This window comes from Dendrobates tinctorius, unplaced genomic scaffold (assembly GCF_039654945.1).
Source record: "Dendrobates tinctorius isolate UK_male_01 unplaced genomic scaffold, ASM3965494v1 ptg000003l, whole genome shotgun sequence".
NCBI lineage: Eukaryota > Metazoa > Chordata > Amphibia > Anura > Dendrobatidae > Dendrobates > Dendrobates tinctorius.
The window spans coordinates 102,376,903-102,397,092 of record NW_027361671.1 but is presented as its reverse complement, the minus strand read 5'-3'; the positions used below and the strand labels follow the sequence as shown (position 1 = coordinate 102,397,092).

General features: G+C 42.2%; 1 protein-coding gene across 2 annotated transcripts in view; it reads right to left on the bottom strand.

Moving 5' to 3' along the window:
* LOC141078926 (aldehyde dehydrogenase, mitochondrial) overlaps positions 1-20,190 on the bottom strand; it is a 43,340-nt gene that overhangs the window by 3,760 nt on the left and 19,390 nt on the right. For both annotated transcript variants that reach the window (XM_073565274.1, XM_073565257.1), the window contains exons 3-11: positions 11,319-11,459; positions 10,219-10,298; positions 8,658-8,769; positions 8,354-8,482; positions 6,985-7,098; positions 6,037-6,139; positions 4,964-5,148; positions 4,041-4,205; positions 3,380-3,537 (exon numbers count right to left, since the gene is read on the bottom strand). In XM_073565274.1, the coding sequence (XP_073421375.1) occupies positions 3,380-3,537; positions 4,041-4,205; positions 4,964-5,148; positions 6,037-6,139; positions 6,985-7,098; positions 8,354-8,482; positions 8,658-8,769; positions 10,219-10,298; positions 11,319-11,393 (1,121 nt within the window). In that variant the 5' untranslated portion in view covers positions 11,394-11,459. The remainder of the gene's footprint in view (positions 1-3,379; positions 3,538-4,040; positions 4,206-4,963; positions 5,149-6,036; positions 6,140-6,984; positions 7,099-8,353; positions 8,483-8,657; positions 8,770-10,218; positions 10,299-11,318; positions 11,460-20,190) is intronic.

The following is a 20,190-nucleotide window of genomic DNA, read 5'->3' as shown; positions in this document are numbered from 1 at the left end:
ATTATTTGTGATCTGCTAAAAGGGGACCCATTCTGGGGTGGTTCTGGCTGAGCACCCGCACACGGGTCGGGGTAATAGGTGCAGTCAGGGGAGGGCTGGGGAAGCAGCTGAAGAGAGGGGTCTCATTTTTATCGTTACTGTATGGCTCCATTCCCCCCCAGCGTCACCCTGGACTGCGCCTGTCGCCTCGCTTTCACACATCGCCAGGACAGAATCTGAGGAGGGGAATGGGGTATTTGCATGCAAAGTCTGGATCAGAACAGGCCATCAATCAGCAGAAATGTTTCCTGGATTTCTGTGCTGCTGTCTCCCTGCTCCTCCCCCATAGACCAGCGCACTGCTCTCCTGAAATACTGTGTGCTGCTGTCACTCTGCTCCCTCTACCATATATCTCTGTGTGCCCCCCATAGACCAGCACACTGCTCTCCTGAAATACTCTGTGCTGCTGTCACCCTGCTCCCAGAATCCTTGCTGTCTGCCATCCTCAGTGACCGAAGACCCCAATCCTCTCCTCAGATCCTGTCCTGGCGATGTGTGAAAGCGAGGCGACAGGGGCCTGATATATGGTGGAAGGAGCAGTGTGCTGGTCTATGGGGGGCACCCTGTTCGGTGCCAGGGATTGTACATAGAGCGCTGTGTTTTATACACATGGATGGACCGTCTTCTTGTCTGCTCCACAGAAATCTAGGACACATTTCTGCTGATTGATGGCCTGTTCTGATCCAGACTTTACATGAAAAGACAGTCAGTAACTTTGCAGGCCCCATCAAAATGGCAGCTCACTGTGTTCCTAGATGTCATCCTCTCTTTTCCCTCAAACACCCAGAAGGGGAGGAGAGGAGTGACACTACACCCATGTCAGCAGATTCCGCCCATACAGTGTCCATTTTAGGGCATGATCATATATCAAAATCAAACATCATGGACACTGTATGCCCATAATTACTGCAGGACAGTAATGTGAGCTAGTTGTACACTAGGTTTTTGTGCCAAATTTCAGTATCTGCTCCCCCTAGTGTTAACAAGTGGAAATGCCAAACTTTTTAAAATTATTTTTCATATTTTACAAAATTAAAAACAAAATGATAATATTTAAGAAAATGTAAACATTAATTCTTTAAATTTTTTCAATTGCTGAAAAAATTTTTTTGGGATGGCACCTTCCCTTTAAATATCTTTGCAATCTGGCCAGCAGGATGTGTCACGTGTTGCCTTACCATCTATACCCATAAATGTAATAAGGTGATGCTTTCTCATCACATATAAGTTTGCAATCTGATTATACATAATGTTTTTTTCCTCTGCGTGTGAACTGTTACCTTATCATCTATAATCAATAAATGAACTTCGGTAAGGCTTTAAATCAACAGCTCCAGACTCGTCCTGGTTTTTTAATGAACCCAAGCAATTAGGTGTGCCTTATGTGGCTGGTTTCTCTATTTAAAATAATGTCTGTATCACTATATTCATAACAGGACTAAGAAAAGTTAGATGTCCGAAACATGTGGGTTTTTGCCTTTAAAAATATTGCATAATGTACCTGGAACCTTTTAGTCTGTACTAATAAACTGTAGAAATGTCATATCCAAACGCCTGGATACCTGGCTTTGCTTTGTCTACAGTCCTGTTTTACTCTTCAATCTTGTCATCTAGAAGGCTATATTTTGGTTTTTGGTAAAGGAAAACAAGGCATAGAATATGAGTAAAATGTTTTCCTTTATTGATTAAATAGTAATACCAAAATGTACGTGCAAACTTTGGCTGCGTTCACACGTCGCGTTTTTGCGGCAGTTTTTAACGCGAAAACGCAAAAAAAAAAAAAACCAGCATCCCATGCATTCCTATAGGATTGCGCAATGCTGCTGATTTTCCCACGGCGGAATCACATCACGGAAAAATAAGCAGCATGCTCATTAATTTTGCAGAATCACATAGAATGCATTGTTCTGCTTACTTTCCGCATGTGGCTGTGCCCACCATGCAAAAAGTAAGCAGAACATTTGCGGATGGTACCCAGGGGGTGGAGGAGAGGAGACTGTCCTCCAGGCTGTGGGTACCATATAAAATAAATCAATAGGTGGAAAATAAGACATAACTTTTAGGCTGAGTTCACACGTGGCGTTTTTTTCGCGTTTCCGCGGCAGTTTTAACCGCGCGATTTTGCCGCGAAAACGCAAAAAATAAGCATCCCATGCATTCCGCAATGCTGTGCTAATGCTGCGGTTTTTACCGCCGCGGAATGGCTTCACGGTAAAAACCGCAGCATGCTCATTAATTTTGCAGAATCGCGGCGATCCCGCATCCATAGGAATGCATTGTTCTGCTTACTTCCCGTATGTGGCTATAGATCGCTTGGAAAACACTAGCATTCTGCAAGCTAATTATGCTTGCAAATCACTAGTCTTTCCGCGGGATTTAAAATGCAAGCTACCGCGGGAATTCCGCAACGTGTGCACATAGCCTAAAAAGTAAATTTCTGGCAATACGCACTGTTCTGTCGCCGACATTTAATTCATGATCTTCGACTGTGTGTGTGTGTGTGTGTGTGTGTGTGTGTGTGTGTGTGTGTGTGTGTGTGTGTGTGTGTGTGTGTGTATGTATATATATATATATATATATATATATATATATATATATATATATATATATATATATATATATATATACACACACATACACACAGCGATTTGCTGAGAATATCCATAATGTTCAGTTTCTGCCATAGATTTAATGTTTTCATTATTTTTGGCTCCATCTAGTGACCAGAGTCATAACTGCAGTGTTATTGTGTTTTAGTTTCATTTTCTATTTCCCTCCCTTCACAATGCATTTGGGAAATTTGCAAGGCACCCTGGTAAGTTTTGCAAAGGATCATGGTTAGTCCAGCCTGCCATTTTTCCTTCTGCCTGCATACTGGAAGCATCTCATTTCTCTCCTCCCTCTTTTTGTCAGCATCGCTGGTAAGCAAACATGCTTCCTATATCTAATTCCTTTCTCAGATCAACCTGCTCAGTTAGTTCCCCTGGTTAGCTATTAGTGCAGATAATGTATGTTATGTATATTAAGTATTCCCATGTACCCCATACTGAGTGATAATATATACTATGTTTGCTTGTAGTTTCACCACGTCAATATACAACTACGTTCAATAAAGCACAGATTCAACCTACAGTCTCCTTATTGGACCCCCGGTATAGCGGTTTAGCTGCCTGTATAAGCTACATGAATTCCGGTTCATTTAGTGAGGACAGAAAACGTACAACAAAAAGGTCAGAATTCATAGATTGGAACGTTCAAGAAAGTGACGAGGGTCAGATATGTTCCTCTGTAAATAGGGACCTAAAACCATTTCTATAAAATTATTTGCCGGCAAACTTACCAAACTGTTCCTGCCCGCAGTCCTTGAGAAACATAATTAGCTTTATCAATATCTTTTGTGAACACAGCTGCAGCCAAACCGTACATTGAGTTGTTTGCCCGCTCAATAACATCCTCAATGGACTTAAATTTTAAAATTTGCATTACTGGTCCAAAAATCTAATAAAAACAAAAAGGAAAATTAAACGAGCACATTATCAGAATCCTGTATGATCAAACAGTTTTAAATGAAGGGCTTCATTTTCTGGATAAGTTTAGTTTTGACTTAGGTGTACAATTTCTAAAATAAATGCTTTATCTTCGTTCTGGGCGCAAGGCTGTGTTACAGCTCTTTGGATTTAGTGCCAGCGAAAGGATTGGGTTTCAATCCTGTGAGATCAGGCAAGCCTTTCTCAAGCTTTCTGATCTGACAGGACAAAAGCGGATCCCCAAACCTTAGGCTTTAAATAAATGGCTCCTGCTGTTATAACTGCTGTGTGCAAAGAGCCTTAATTATATTTAATGTATTTAGAAAGGTTAACTAGAGGGGAAAAATGATTACAGGTCCGCAATTAAATATATATATACACACACACACATACACATACATACAGTCAGCCTAATGGACATCAAGGATGCACATTGTTCTGGCGGGAAAAAAAAAAAAAATCAAGATGTTTTACCTCTTCTTTAGCAATGGTCATATTATCAGACACCTCTCCAAAAATTGTGGGTTGAATAAAGTACCCACGGTCTGCAGCAGGGTTCCCACCACACAGCAACTTGGCACCTTCTTGTTTGCCAGATTTGATGTAGCCCAAGATCTTTTTGAACTGCTCCTCATCCACCTGAAAAGGTCAAGTTGTCTTTTTACTGATAGTTACATTTAGATTCAGAATGATTTCTCAGCATGTAAAAAAAAAATTTACACAAAATTATGTTACATACTAAATTTGTTTTCTGCTAGATTTGAGGCTTGTGCACATAGATGTATTCTATCACATCAGAGGAGAGAGAAATTAAATGTGAATTCGTCAATATTCTGTTAATAACGGCGATTGCAACACAGGGGTCAGTAAAAACTGACCGAAATCATTATCTCTGGGATCTCAGCTACCCTGGGGGGCGCCGTACACTTATTTCTCAGCGTCATTAAAAAGTGGCGCTGAGGTACAAGTACCCTTAACTGCCGCTGTTAAAAGGCTTATCCGCGGTCATTAAGGTGTTAAAGTAGTCATATAAGCTCACATGTGGCAGTTTTGCTGCAGATTTCCTATGATGAAAAACTGCAGGAAAGTGCAACAAAATGCAAGATTTATACATCCCTATTCACATTCTGCAGAAATCTCATATGGCAGCATGTTGCAGATTTCAACTCTAGAATAAACACTCTATTCTGTCACATATTTGTTCCGGATTACACCGTACACTATAAATTGTAACTATTTGCACAAAAAATTACCCGTCTCCACCAAATCTTTATCGATGAATCAGTATGAAACATTTTTTGGGTCATTACATTTGTTGGACACGCATATGATGAGTCATTATTGGTGATGACATTGTATTCCGTATTTTTACTCATTTTTCCCCCCCAGATCCTTACCTGGGGTCCTTGCTCAGTTTTGAAGTCAAATGGATTCCCGACAATTCTGTTCTTTGCTCGTTGGACACTTCTCTCCACAAATTCGTTGTAGATATCCTCCTGAACATATGTGCGAGAGCCGGCACAGCAGCACTGTCCTTGGTTAAAGAATAGGGCAAAATGGGACTGTTCTACCGCCCAGTCCACTGTGCAGATGAAAAAATATTGAGTGTGAATGTTAAAGTTTATATTGTTTGGACACAAAACAGGTAGTGTGTTTTATCAGATAAAATAGTATAGCAAAATAGTATTTATCAGACAATTTCTATTAGACTGAGTGGGTGGATTTCGAGCTTACATTTACAAAAAAAAAAAAAAAAAAGGATCTTCTCTTATAACAATTCTGAAATTGATTTTTCAAAACAAATCAGTCTTCAACATTTCAAAATCTAAAATCTATAGTTACAGAATGTGATTTCTCTCATTAATGTCACTTGGGATTTTCCCTCCTACCCACCTTTCAAAAGTTTTCTACAAATGAACAATACCTTCTTATCAACTTAAGTGTGTAACAAAATTAAGAGAAAGGAGAAAAAAAAAAAAAAAAAGAAAAAAAAAAAAAAACTTACCTCCCAGACCAGCCTTGTTCAGTCTATGACAGCACCGTGTCTCCTGGCAGTCAAGTGACATATATAATGTGAAAATTGAGGCCGATTATCTGCATGCTTTATTATACAGCCAGAGAGGATGTGGATACTGACTTAATACTGCAGCCGATCAGTGACCGCTGATTGGTACATCACGTGACCACTGTAGCCACTCCGTCATATGAGAAAGTCAAGTGACCGCCAGGAGAGACAGTGCTGAGATTGAAGTAATGGCGCTGGTTCATGAGGCAAGCACACGTTTATTTTTTTTACATTGCACAATATCAAAAAGGGCTTGTCTATTAGCGGACAACCCATACTAATAACTGGCCATGAGGCACCATAACGAAATCTGCAATACTTGAACAAAGTACTAGGTTTTTAAATGAATTAATAAAATAAGAACCGAACTGAATAAAACACAAGATATGCAAAGTGCTAACTTACAATCAGCATCTGACAGTATGATGTTAGGGCTCTTGCCACCAAGCTCAAGCGTTACCTTCTTCAGGTTGGATTTTCCAGCTGCCTGCTGGATTAAACGACCCACCTACAGAAAAAATGTTTTTTTATAATTATATATATATATAATATATACACACACACACTTTATTGCCACACTATTGAAAGTAAACTATTGGATGAATTATGATCCAATAATGTCTGAAGCGCTGTGGAATTAATGGCGCTATATAATTGAGTAAAATAAATAAAAGAATTACAAATTTACAATCCATGGGTGCAGTCTAGGTTAGGCTAGGCTCACACTTGCATTGGAGGCTCTGCTGCAAGATTTTTTATTTTTGCCAAAAAAAAAAAAACAAAACACAGCATGCACTGTTTATCTGTTATAAGGCGGAGTCTGCTTTTTTTCTGTTCTTATTATTCTGTATGAATCAAAAACAAGTAAATCTGATGCAAGGATTAATCTCCAGATAGACCTGTCAAACTCGTTACAGTTGATGGATTACGTTGAAAAACTTTCCAGCAAAACCTTGTCCAAACTAAAACACTTAAACCATTATGGCCGAGCCTTAACCTTTCCCATCTGGTAGGTCTTCGGGGCAGGGTCACGTCTATTTCCCTTTTTCTGTTGATTTATACACTGCATTACAGTTCTTAAAAGGTTAGCCTGTAAAAGGCTCAAAGGATAACAGGATTGTCCTTAATTATAAAAAAGCCTACAACAAATCACATTTTAGAGCTGCTCCTAAAACCTTTACCAACTTAAGGCGCTTCCGTACTACAGGTAACTACAATATGGAAAAGCAATTACCTGTGCTTCTTCATAACATGTTTAAACCTAGAAGAATACTTGAGACAATAAAAGTTGCTGATATAAAGATCTAGTATGACCTCGTTCAGGCAGGTCTAAACAGAGACCAGAGATTTTACCTCTGTAGAGCCAGTGAAGGCAACTTTATCCACATCCATGTGAGAAGAAAGGGCAGCACCAGCTGTGGGACCCATGCCAGGTAGGATATTAACCACGCCCGGTGGGAATCCAGCCTGAGAAAAAACAAGATTTGTTTTAGAGATTATTGGTTCAATACAAAATATATTTGTGTGTGACTGAAAGGCTCATCCCTTCTACAGGGCAAGTGGGCTAAAATGGCCCTCTAGTTCTATACCTGGCAAATCATTAGATTAGAAGGTTTGGTAGGAGACAGAAGACCGGAAACAGGTCTATTTACGTGCTAATACTCGGACCATACAAACAAGCTGCAGCTTCAGAACCGGATAATTGGTTCAACCAAATAAAGCTCATCCAATTTAATGCCTATAACGTAAAACTATACTAGGCAATAACCCCATTACTAGGTCTACTAAACAAAGTGGGAATTTAGACTACATTTAGAAGCTACAGCCGGATTTTCTCTAGACCGAGAAAAAAAGTATTTTACAGCCCAGTGATAATTCCACCATGATCCCTTTAGAGGTTTTACAAGCAGCATTCAGTTAATGTTTAAGGAAAAAAAAAAGAAAAAAAAAAAAAAGTCATGTCCCAAGTACACGTTCTTTATTGAGGCCATCATCTAACGCAAAGTGGAAATAATCTATATAGTTTGGAAGTGTGGAAATGCCACAGCATACTCTAAAGCAGGGATGTCAAACTCAAATACACAGAGGGACAAAATAAAAAAAAAAAAAACTTGGACAAAGTCGTGGGCCAACCTTTCTATTTACTGAAAAAAAGGTCTATAAATCGAGGACTTTTTTTCTTATCAAACATAACAAGCTTTTACATACGGAAACAAACTTAAAGGGCTTGTCCTACGAACAATGTACATTTTAATGTTCCCAGAAAACGCGCATCAAAAACGCGCAAGAAACGAGTGGAAAAAAGACGCGCGTTTTCTGGGAAGGGGATCAGCTTCCTGAGCGTTTAAAAACGCTAACGTGGGCACATAGCCTTAAAATGTTCCCCTGTGAACGGATGTGTCCGACTGTACAGGAGCATGGTTGAGATACCACAGAAGGGGGGGGGGGGGGGGGGGGGAAGGAATGGGATAGTGGGGAGGTATATGCACAAAATAGTAAGGGGTATGAAAACACAGTGGTATAATAGGTCTGGATGTCTGTAAGCACCTGCTAAGAGTGAGGTATAGGAAAGGATAAGGTTATATTAACCCCTGCTGAAATGACTGCTGTATATTTTTTTTTACAATAATATGGTGAACCTGTGCAGTGCATGGGTAAAGATATGGGGGGCCTGAGTTTGACATATATACTCTAATGGAAACAGCAACCAAGGAAGAGTTACCTCCTTCACCAGACTGGCAACATGTAGAGCAGTGAGCGGTGTCTGTTCCGCAACCTTCATGACTATTACATTCCCAGTAGCCAGTGCTGGGCCAAACTTCCAGGCCAACATCAGGAGAGGGAAATTCCACTGTAATAAAGCATATTAATTAGATCTGCTAAGTAAGTTATTAGAGGAGAATTTCCACATCGGGTTGCATTAGGAATTATACTAAATGATCTAGTATGCTTGTTTTAAAGTTTAATTATCAAGCTAGCTATAAGCCATATTTTCAGTGGAAAGTCAGGGACCGAGCAAAGCCTACCGGTATGATCTGTGCGCACACACCAACTGGTTCATGTCTGGTGTAGGTGAAATAGTCGCCATCAATTGGAATGGTTTTTCCGTGCCATTTGTCAGCCCATCCAGCATAATATCTTAAAAACAAAGACATTACACATTGAGCAAAACACATTATCTTATAAACCAATGAACATTCCCATATTGTGTTGACAAGCCCATAATAAAATTCAGATTGAGGCTAAGTGCACACGTAGCGTTTTAAAACGCTCACTAAAAACCGGACTCCTTCCCAGAAATCGCGCGTTTTTTTCCGAGCGATTTCACCGCGATTATGATCGCGATTTTGCCGCGATTTTCGCGTGCGATATTCAAGCACTTTCCAAGCCATTTGAAGCATCGCTTGGAAAGTGATTGACAGGTTGGTCACACTCGTCAAACATAGTGTTTGACAAGTGTGACCAGGTTTTTACTATTGAGGCTGCCTATGCGGCATCAATAGTAAAAGATAGGATGTTAAAATGAAAAAAAAAAAAAAAAAAAAAAAAAAAAAAAAAAATCGGGGTATATTTACCTTCCGGCGTCCCGCGCTGCATTCCCGGGCCTCAGCGTTCCCAGTAATGCCTTGCGAGACCTGTGATGACGTAGTCTCTCGTTGCTATAGCGATCTCACGAGACCGCTAGAGTCACGCGAGACTACGTCATCACAGGACCTTGCCGCAAGGCATTACTGGGAACGCTAGGCCGGGAATGCAGCGCGGGACGTCGGAAGGTAAATATACCCCGATTTTTTATTTTTTTTTTTTACAGGGGAATGGTACCCAGGGCCTGGAGGACAGTCTCCTCTCCTCCACACCGTGGGTACCAACCGCACATGAGACGCTTAACTTCCCGCATGGTGGGCATAGCCACATGCGGGAAGTAAGCGGTTCTCATGCATTCCTATGGGTGCGGAATCGCGGCAATTCTTTGCGATTCCACACAAAAGAATGAGCACGCTGCGATATTTTCCGCGTTGCGATTCCGCCGCCGAAAAAAGCGCAGCATTAGCACAGCATGTGCGGAATACCATAGGAGTGCATGGGGTGCGTTCTGTACACGATTTTTAAGCGTTTTCGCGCCGAAAATCGCGGCAAAAATGCTTAAAAATCGCTACGTGTGCACACAGCCTAAAAGAAATCTGTCAGCAGGTTTTTGCTATTTAATATGAGGGCAACTTGAGGTAGAGGTTGAGATATTGATTTCAACGATGTCACTAATTAGCCTGTGTGCTGTTCCAATACAATGAGTGTTTTACCAGCAGGAGATAATCACTGCCGATCTAGGTGCCCTTGTGAATCGTGGTCCAACTTCGTGGAAACAGAGTGCACCAGGAATATGCAAAACAGATCGCAATTTTTTAGTCACTTAAAACAATTGTTGTACAGTTTGTATGCAGTTAAAATTATTCTGCATCTCTGTAAAAGTTATTGAAACATGTATGCCAACTATAGAAGAGCATCAAGAAGGCATTGCTGGTCCATCCATACAACCAACGAATATTAAAATCAATAAGCATCAACTAGAAGTTTCCAAAACCGACTTACCGAATGCATTTTATTACAAGTTCCAGATCTACTGCATAGGATATGGCATAGGGCTTTCCATTATCCAGCGTTTCCAAATTCTTAAAAACAAAAAGAATACACAAGCCAACTATTTAAAAAGTTTTAGCAGAAACAAACCAAAATTCTCCTTTTTTTTTTATGCATTTTAGGAATAGTGTATGGCTGCAGCATGCATTCACTGAACGTCTACAGCAACTGCCAGGATCTTATTTATGGTCTTCTAAAACAAGAAATTTGACTTCTCCAATCTTCCAACCTGAACCCATCCAATTTGGTAAAAGTCAATATAATAATGGCTGTAAGGCTACATTCTCCTTCTGGCTCACCAAAAATTCATTTGTGTTCCTTTAGGGCACAAATATGACACAAAGCTCAGCAGAGCATATTTTTGTAGAGGGTGGGGGGAAGATGGCTAACAGCCAGACAAGGGTCTCACGATGCGACTTAGTAGGGATCGCTGGTGCGTCGCTACGAAGTCGCTGGTGAGATGTCAAACAGTCAGATCTCAACAGCGACGCAGCAATGATACGACGGTCGTTGGGACCCTGTCTCTCAGACCTGTAGTATTGAGGTCGTTCGTCGTTGTCCCTGTCAAACACAGCGATGCATGCTGGCCAGCGGGACACCAGCGATCAAAAAATGGCCCAGGACATTCGAGCACAATCAGCGACATCGCAGCAGGGGCCTGATCGCCGCTTTGTGTCACACGCAGCGAGATCGCGGTTGCGTCACAAAATCAGTGACGCAACAGCGATCTCGCTATGTGAGACGGGGGGCTTTAGGGTCACTTTAGAAAAACTCATATCTGAGCTTCTATGAAGATGTAATTAGCAAAGGGCCTGAAGAACTTACTAGTGTGATGTGGCCTCTTCACTTTGAGGATTAGTGAAATCCTCAGGGTTGGACCCTCAAAGATCAAAACCTGGTGTCTTATCCTAATGGTAAGCCATTCATACTTTACGTCAAGAAAACCCCCAGACATTTCCACCATTGTAGAAGATGCAGCAATAACAGACTAGGTAACACTTAACCATTATGCTTTTTTTTTTTAACCTACTGCATATGATAAAGATACTTACAGCAAGTACAGCTATGTCCCTCTCAATAAGATCAGCCAGTCTATTCATCAAGACTCCCCTTTGGGAGGCATCCATTCTCCTCCATGGTGACCCCAGTTTAAATGCCTCTCGTGCAGCTTTCACCGCCTTGTCAACATCCGCCTAGATAGACAATAATTACACAACCATCATATAAAACCTGTACTGAGCACAGCATTTACACTTAAGGATAGGGCATTATGAAAAGCAGAATATTGCAAATACAGTAAAATCTCTGGTACTAATAAATCACTAAAAACAACCCAAATTCAAATAATGTGAGAAATGGGAATACCTGGATATGCTCAGGCCCATAAAGAGTGCAAAGGGTTATAATAAGTAGGTACAAAGATCTGCATTAGGTGTGACCTCTGAACTTTAACAGAGTTGCTGGCCCCAGTTAGGGTAAAATTATCAGAAATATTGGCCAAGTCAGGAAAAAAAAAAAAAAAAAAAAAAAAAAAAAAAGAGAAAAGAAAAAATCCTAGTACAAACATAAGTTCAAGGCAATGTGGTCACCAGTAGGCCTCGTAAGAGTTGGTCAAGCTCAGAAACAACTTTGACTACAGTACTTCAGGACCAACCACACACTATAAACATCCGGGTGGTTCATGATCTATTCTGAAGTTACGTTCTAAAATGTCACTGCAAAACAGAGCTGCTGCACACATAGTACAGCTGTGAGGGCAGGGACCCAGCTGTCAGACACAGGGAAACTCCCTGGAGAGAAGCTAGACATTATTGATCAGTGTTAACCATTAGTGATGAGTGAACATGCTCGGATAACGTGTTATCTGAGAATGCTCGGGTATCTTGGGTGTGCTCAGATAATGTTTGAGCCCTTGCGGGTTAGGCCTCTTTCACACATCAGGTTTTCGCCGTCAGGCGCGATCCGGCGCTTTTGACAAAAACCGGATCCGGCGAAATGCAATGCCGAATCCGGTTTCCCCCCCATTGACTTGCATTAGAGCCGGATCGAGCCGGATGGCCATGCGTTTCATCCGATTTTCGCCGGATCCGGCAATGTGACGCGATCCGGCGTCTGGAAAAAACGGCTACTGTAACGTTTTTTGTCTCCGGCGAAAAAGCCGGACACGCCGGATCCAGCGTGGCCGCCTACATTACATGAAGCTGCTGGTGAGGAGATCGCTTTCCCTTTACCCCACCCTTCTGCCCCTGCCACCTCTAGTACACCTGCGGGTACTGGGCGGCAGCGGCAGAGGGGTCAGGAAAAGAGTTATGCGCCAGAGTTCTTGCATCTGAATGCATCTTTCCAGAACTGTCTAAAAGTCTTGTCAGAGCAAATCTCCGCAGGCTTTCAGCAGATCAACTCCAGCATTCTGGAGGTGAAGACACTTCTGCAAACCATGCATTCAGAAGCAAGATCTTCGCCAAACCACACCTTTTTCAGGTCTGTTGTGGAGCGCATGGCAACACTATCTCCTACCCAGCAGATGCATGTAATGCATTCGTGCCACGGTGCTCTACAGCAGGTTACCTCCCAACCTCCACCTCCCACCACTGTAGTTCCTCCACCTGCACCCCTACAGCCACTTTCCATCCTCCCCCTCCTATTACATCTGCACCCCCTCCAGCCACTTTCCATCCTCCCCCTCCTATTACATACCAGCAACCTCCCCAGTACCAGACATCTCTCCACTTCCAGCAACCTGCCCCGTACCAAACTCCTGCCCCGTACCAAACTCCTTCCCCATACAACTTTCCATCAACATCATCTGCTCCTACAGTCCCTGCCCAACCCTCCACTCCACCGCCCACCACCTCTTCTGCCTCCCACATGTCCACCCATTCTGTAGCTTTTTCCACACCATCACCTCTAACTGTTCCTTCCCCACCACGAACCCAGTCCTCTCTCCACACTCCCATTGTCGAAGTGTCCCGCAGCCCCTCCAGCAGTATTTCCACCCCACACTACACAGATTTATGATGTGTTTTGTAATAAAAATGCCCAGTTGGTTTCAAACCTTTATTAAAAAAGTTTTTTTAACTTTAAAAACAGTTTAAAAAAAAAAATATTTTAAATAAAAGTTAAATTATTGTTTACACTGGTTGTCTGTCATTTCTTTCTGCGGCGAAATATGTTTAAAAAAAAGGTTAAATACAGGGTATTTAAAAGGTAAAAAGGTATTCAAAACAAGGTATATAACTGTGGGTAAATTTTAGCTTTTTGCCACAGTTGTGTTCTGGTTGTGTTTGAAGCAAAGTATTTCACCTAAAAAGTTGTGTTTATTGTTGGTGATTTCCTAACAATGTACACAACTTTTGTTAAAAGGTGAAATACTTTGTATCAAACACAACCAGGTACACACCTGTGGCCTAAAGCTAAAAATAGAGACCATGACAAGATAGCCAACTTTGGTTGGCAAAAGGTATATACTGTTGGTACAGAAGGTACACAAGTTTGGTTAGGGCACAAATCTTTCACACACTGTCATCCTGCCAGTGTACGCTGCCTTGAGGTGACAAAGTATAGTGCAAAATTGTCCCTCATTACTGAAACCGTCACAGAACTTCTAGTGGTAATGTCATGGTAATCTTGCAAGGTGGTTTCTTCAGAGGTGTCCTCAATGGAAATGGGTTCCTTGCAGATAACAAAATTGTGGAGTACCACGCAAGCTTTGATCACCTCGTCCACAGTTTCTGTCTTGAGGTTGATCGCAGTCAATAGGACCCGCCATTTGGCTGTCAGAATACCAAAGGTACATTCAACCATTCTTCTTGCTCTTGTGAGGCGGTAATTAAAAATGCGTTTTGTTCTTGTCAATCCTCTGCTAGAGTACGGTTTCAAAAGGTGTTCTGACAGCTGGAAGGCTTCATCCCCTACACAGACAAATGGCATAGGTGGACCAGATGTTTGCGGCAGCGGTCTAGGTGGTGGGAACTGGAAGGTGTTTCCATACAGTTTACGCCCCATGGCAGACAGTTTGAAAACTTGAGAGTCATTGGAGCGGCCATAGGCCCCAATATCAACAGCAATAAATTTGTATTCCGCGTCAGTGATGGCCATGAGGACAATTGAAAAATATTTCTTGTAATTGAAATATTCCGATCCCGATCCGGCTGGCTTTACAATGCGGATATGTTTCCCGTCCACAGCGCCCAAGCAGTTGGGAAACTGACATATCTGTTGAAACTTGTCAGCAATTTCAATCCACCTCTCTGTTGTGGGCTCTGGTAAAAACTCTTCAGCTAAGGAGTCCCACAGTGCACGGCATGTGTACTTCACTATTCCAGATATGGTGGAAATCCCGAGTCTGTACTGGAAATGCAGTGACGAAAGGGATTCTCCAGTTGCAAGAAATCTGTGGGGAATTAAAAAACAATTAGTTTTAAATCACAGCATTACATACCAAAACTCAGCTATAACACTTGGAGATACAAACTACCACCAACAAGATTGCAGCGAAAGTGTGCTCTGATGCGATCACATCCAATAAATGTGGCTTACCTTAAAGTCACCATCAGACGCTCTGCGGGTGAAACAGAGAAGCGGCAATAGGTGTCCGCTTTTCTTATGAGGTGTGCAATGCGCTCCACCAAGTAATCAAAATTCTCCATTTTCATCCGAACATATCCAAAAAATGTATCCGGGTTTCGTCGAAGGTCCATGCAGAGTGTAGAATAGACCCCACGCGTCATTCTCTTGGCTGTGATGGGGTGGATCCACAAATGTCATCTACGATGCCTGATGCGCTGCTGTCTCGCTCTCTCCTTCTCCAGAACAATCACCCTCAAACGATTCGCCTCCGCTATAAAATCCGCCAAATTCTTCAAAATATTTCCAATCACAGCATCCATCTTCGTCAGTAACTTGCTCTTCTCTCCAACCTGCACTTTCTGCTCTACAACCTGTCAAAGAAGGGCTGTAGGAACACGCTATATATAGTTTTCCAGTAGCCAATCCCGTTCGGAAGGCCTCAAGGGTCAATTTTAAAAACCGGATCCGGCGTAATCCGTCGAAAAACGGATGAACCGGATGAGACGGATCCGGTTTTGTCTGTCAAGAACAAGACGGATCCGGCAGAAAACCGGATCCGGCACATCAGGTTTTACAAAACATTTGCCGGATCCGGCGTTCCGGCACGACGCCGGATCGCGCCTGACGCCGAAAACCTGATGTGTGAAAGTAGCCTTAGGCAGCAGCAACACATGCGGGGGAGGATTACCTAACAAAAAGAAAATATTTTCATAACCAAGCAAGAACATTTTTTAGACGCGTTAAAGGAGGTTGCTAAATCTGAACCTGTGCTTGATCAGGAACAGGAAAAAACTGCCGGTCATAAATTGGTTTATATTCACTCAATACTGTCCTATTTTCCATCTTCAGAACACAATGTAAACCTTAAAACTTGCCTTCGAGAACAGAGATAATAGGTGAACAAACTAAATAAATTACTTTGGAAGTTTACACAACCAGAAGATATACAAATAGGGTAAAGCAGAAAACACTCCTTGACATGCAAATACATTTGCACAAAAAAAACATAATAGATGCATTTCTGGGTTAATGCCATTTGTATAACAGCCAAGCGTAACAACACCCCCATGATTAGGAAAAGGGCTCTGCCAAGAATAACTTGTTCATACCAAGGGAAGTGTGCAGAGCACCGGTGTGTCTGGGTGAGGCCTGTTGTCTCCAATTCACTTTAAAACTGAGTGTCTATAATTAACAGTAAAACTGTCAGCAGGTTTTTGCTATTTAATCTATTACAACATAATATAGTGTAAGGCTAGGTTCACATTAGCATTTTTGTGCGCACTGTATCATCTGCATGCAGAAACGCATGCAAACGCATGTTTACACAGCATTTATTTCCATCATCTTACGCGTGACGCCAAAAAAAACGCTGCATGTGCATGCGTTTTTGCGCATGCGTTCGATATTTCCAATGGGCGTGTCTCATGGGATTTCTATGTATAGACATACTGCACTGATGAAAACCTTATCTTTTGCTTCTATATCTAGCTGCAAGATGGATCTTAGCGTGGAGAGTTTCATTATTAATCTTGATTTGCAATTGAAATTGGCCGTTGCCTTTGCTGTGGCTTGTGAAGAAGAAAGAAGAGAAAGACGGAGAAGACGTCATTGTCACTATTGGTAACACCCCATCGTTGAAGTCCGAGAGCCATGGAGTCTACCACTCATTGTATACAGAGCTGCATGAAAACTCTGAGAAGTTTTTTCTGAGTACACAAGAATGTCGGAACAGAGCTTCCATGACTTGCTGCTACATGTCCGAAGATCCATCACCAGGCAGGACACACAGCTATGTCGAGCAATTCCTGCTGAGGAACATCTGTTGGTGACCCTACAGTACGTAATTTTGAAAGAAACACCTGTCATTAATATGACTGTTCTAACAGCCATGTACTGATTCCCTCCCCGCCCCCCATTTTCTGTTCAGCAGATTCCTGGCTACCGGAGAGACCTTATCTCTACATTTTGAATTCCAGATTGGGAGTGTCCACACTTTCTGGGATTGTCGGAGACACCTGCCGTGGTTTATGTGACGTTCTTCATGAAGAATTCCTCCCACAACTGAACTCTGGCTGGAAAATGCTGCAAAATTCCAGGACATTTGTAATTTTCCAAACTGTTTGGGGGCTTTGGACGGCAAACACATTCGGATTATGAAACCTGCTGGAAGTGGATCTGAGTATTTCAATTACAAAAAAATACTTTGTTCTCATGGCGATTACAGATGCTGACTGTCGATTTGTCGCCATGGACGTTGGCTCATATGGATGAGGAAATGACTCACAGACTTTCAAAAAGACTGACATGGGCCAATGTTTGTATGGAAAGAATTTCAATTTTTCACAGCCACGACCTTTCCGAACACTGAAGGACCGCCAATGGCATTTGATGTGGTTGGGGGATGAGGCATTTCAAATGTATGCCAACCTTATAAAACCATACTCCAGTCGGGCCTTGAATCACACCCAAAAGATTTACAACTACCGACTGACAAGGGCACGTAGAACTGTAGAGTGTGCCTTTGGATTGCTGGTATCTAAATGGTGCATTTTGAGAACAGCCATTTAAAAATTGAGAACTGATGAGGTAGTGAAAGCATGTGTTGTTATGCACAATTACATCCTGGTGAAAGAGCAACACCACTTAGAACTTGAGGAACCTGTTACTACCACATTGCAGGATTACCAAGATCACCCTCTGATGACTACAGTTGCTCAAATGAGGGATAAATTTGCTGCCTACTTTGTTTTGGACATTGGACGTGTGGCATGGCAAGACGAAATGGTTTAAGCCGCTAAGTAAAATGTATCTGTAATGTTTGCTGACTTTAATACTAAACACCTTGACTTAACACCCGTTAATACTTCACTCAACAATACACACACTTAAATAAAGTGAAAGAAAACACAGGGAGACAGGGATTGTGAAAAAAAAAAAAAAAAGAATTTTTATTAACAAAAATAAAAAAAATGTTTAATTTAACACTTCCTGGACCTGCTCATTCTGAAGTATGCATGCAGATCTCACCAGCGACATAACAGCAGTCGGCAGTCGCTACTTACCTGTCAGACGAGGCGATGAAGTCGTCCTCCCGCCCACACGTTGCTCGTCGCCACAGCAGGAAGCCCAGCAGGAAGCGGCCGACGAGAAACGGCCCAGGACGTTCTCACGCGATCAGCTATAACCAGCGGGGGAGCCGGTCGGAGGCAAGTATCACACATAGCGATATCGCTAGCAATATCGCTGCTACGTCACAAAACCAGTGATGTTATAGCGATACTGCTAGCGATATCGCTTAGTGTAACGGGCCCTTAACTCAATCCCGACTGGATTGACAGCTTTCTGTGAAAATGGCCAGCAAGCTGCCAATCAGCATTTGTGGGCGCAGTTCTACACAGCTTAGCACTTCTGCTAGATATACAACAGATTAAACAAGATATCTATTAAATCTGCACCGTGCGCGCCAAAATCAAACTTTTCGGATTTTGGCGCGCACGGCGCACCGTCAAAAGTGCGCAGCGCAGGTCAAAGCGCAACTAGCGCACGGCCTGCGCACCCTATGCTAAAGATAGGGTGCGCCGATCGCAGGCGCCGCTGTGCGCTAGGAGGCGGCGCTACAAGCAAGGGGCGGGCACGCCGGGCAGAGAGCCGGCTCGGGGGCGGAGCTACCCCCAGCCGTGCGTGCGCTTAAAAAGCGCTAATGTGAAACCACCCTAAGTGATACAACAATGAAATCAGGTTCTCTTGCCCTATATTATGCTGCTCTCAGATTACACAGTAAAAACCTGCTAACAGATTCCATGAAAAGTCAAGATGTGGCAGCCTCATGAAGAGGGTTAAAAATGTAATGCTTACAGGAGAACAACAATGAGCTCTTCTGAGGGGAGAAGATCATGTGCAACAAAAGGCAACATAAGAATGGTTAGTTTATTAATATCCATAAATCCCACCAAGATTTCAGAATTAAGTGTTTGACAGATGCCACCGTTTAAACCACAGACTTACAGGAGCATCCACTCCCCATAAGATCAAAAGCACATCAGATAAATGGTGTATGATGGATGCATGCATCTGGATCTTCTGTGACACATATGGCAGACAAACACCGCAAAGTGTGAATGTGGGCTAGGTCTTGATGATGACAGTTGATGATACTTTGTGGAGTTGGGCACCAGTTCATTTTCAGGGACACATGTTGGTGATGTATTGTAGGGTATCCGAGCATGTGAGCACTTCAATGATCATAATGGAGAGAGTTCAGAAGAGCCCCATTAGGATCTCGGAATGGTGTTGACATCACAAATGGGGTTTTAGATATTGAATCGGTGGCACACTGGGTGCAGGCTTCCACTCGAACTTGTTATCGCTTGGAAAATAAGGTAAGAAGCAAACAATTCCACTTTTTAATCGATCACAGTCATCAGAAAATGTTGCTAAAGGTATATGTGGGATAAAGGCTGAAGACGACACTAGGATTAGGAAAAAAATAAAAAAGGCGAAATAGTGGAGTGATTTACAAATAATGGTGGTTGCAGCATCTGTACCTGCAGTACTAGGGAGAACTTTTACAACACCACTTACTTGGCACCAAAATAATTATGAAAATTTGGACTTTAAGAATAAGCCATCTTGTAAAGGTTTCATTATCTGTTCTAATGCTTCATTGTCCGGCTAATCCCGGATTAGAAGATCTTTAAATAGTAGTAGAAAACAAAATTAGCACAAAAGATGAAGTTGAGATCTTTGCACCTAGACCAGATGGAAGGCAGCAACACAAAGCAGATTACCGGTAATCGGACACATCTGCATGTAAGTCACTCCAAGAAAGAAAAAAGTAATTGAAAGATATCACACGGCTGAAAATACAGGGTAATCATTAAATACATCCATTTCCAATAATCCATTCTCCAGGATGTCAGCCTGTTACAGTGGAATAGACACTGACAACTGAGGACAATATTTTAGGTGATATGGGCCGATGGCTAGAAGGCCTCTAGTGGCATTCTTCTCTCTGACCTTACATTGAGTTTTTGTGCTGTCACTTTTCATCATAATGCCCTAATCTGCAAATATTAGGGGAGATTTATGAAAGACGATATCTCATTCACTGAACTGTGAGCACTTTGCTGGTAAAGATACACATTACACTTGCGCAAGGAGCTTTCAGATATAGCTAAACCAATAATAGAGACTTTCAATGAAATAATGGTGGAGCAATGGCCGCAGAGCATGTGTAAAGTGAATACAGCTCCATCCATGATAAAGTAAAACTTCAAAAACTGGCTTCAAAGTTACGCAATTACAGGAAAAACAAAAATTGCGAAGAATAAGCATTACTGGCAGCGTGACAACCGA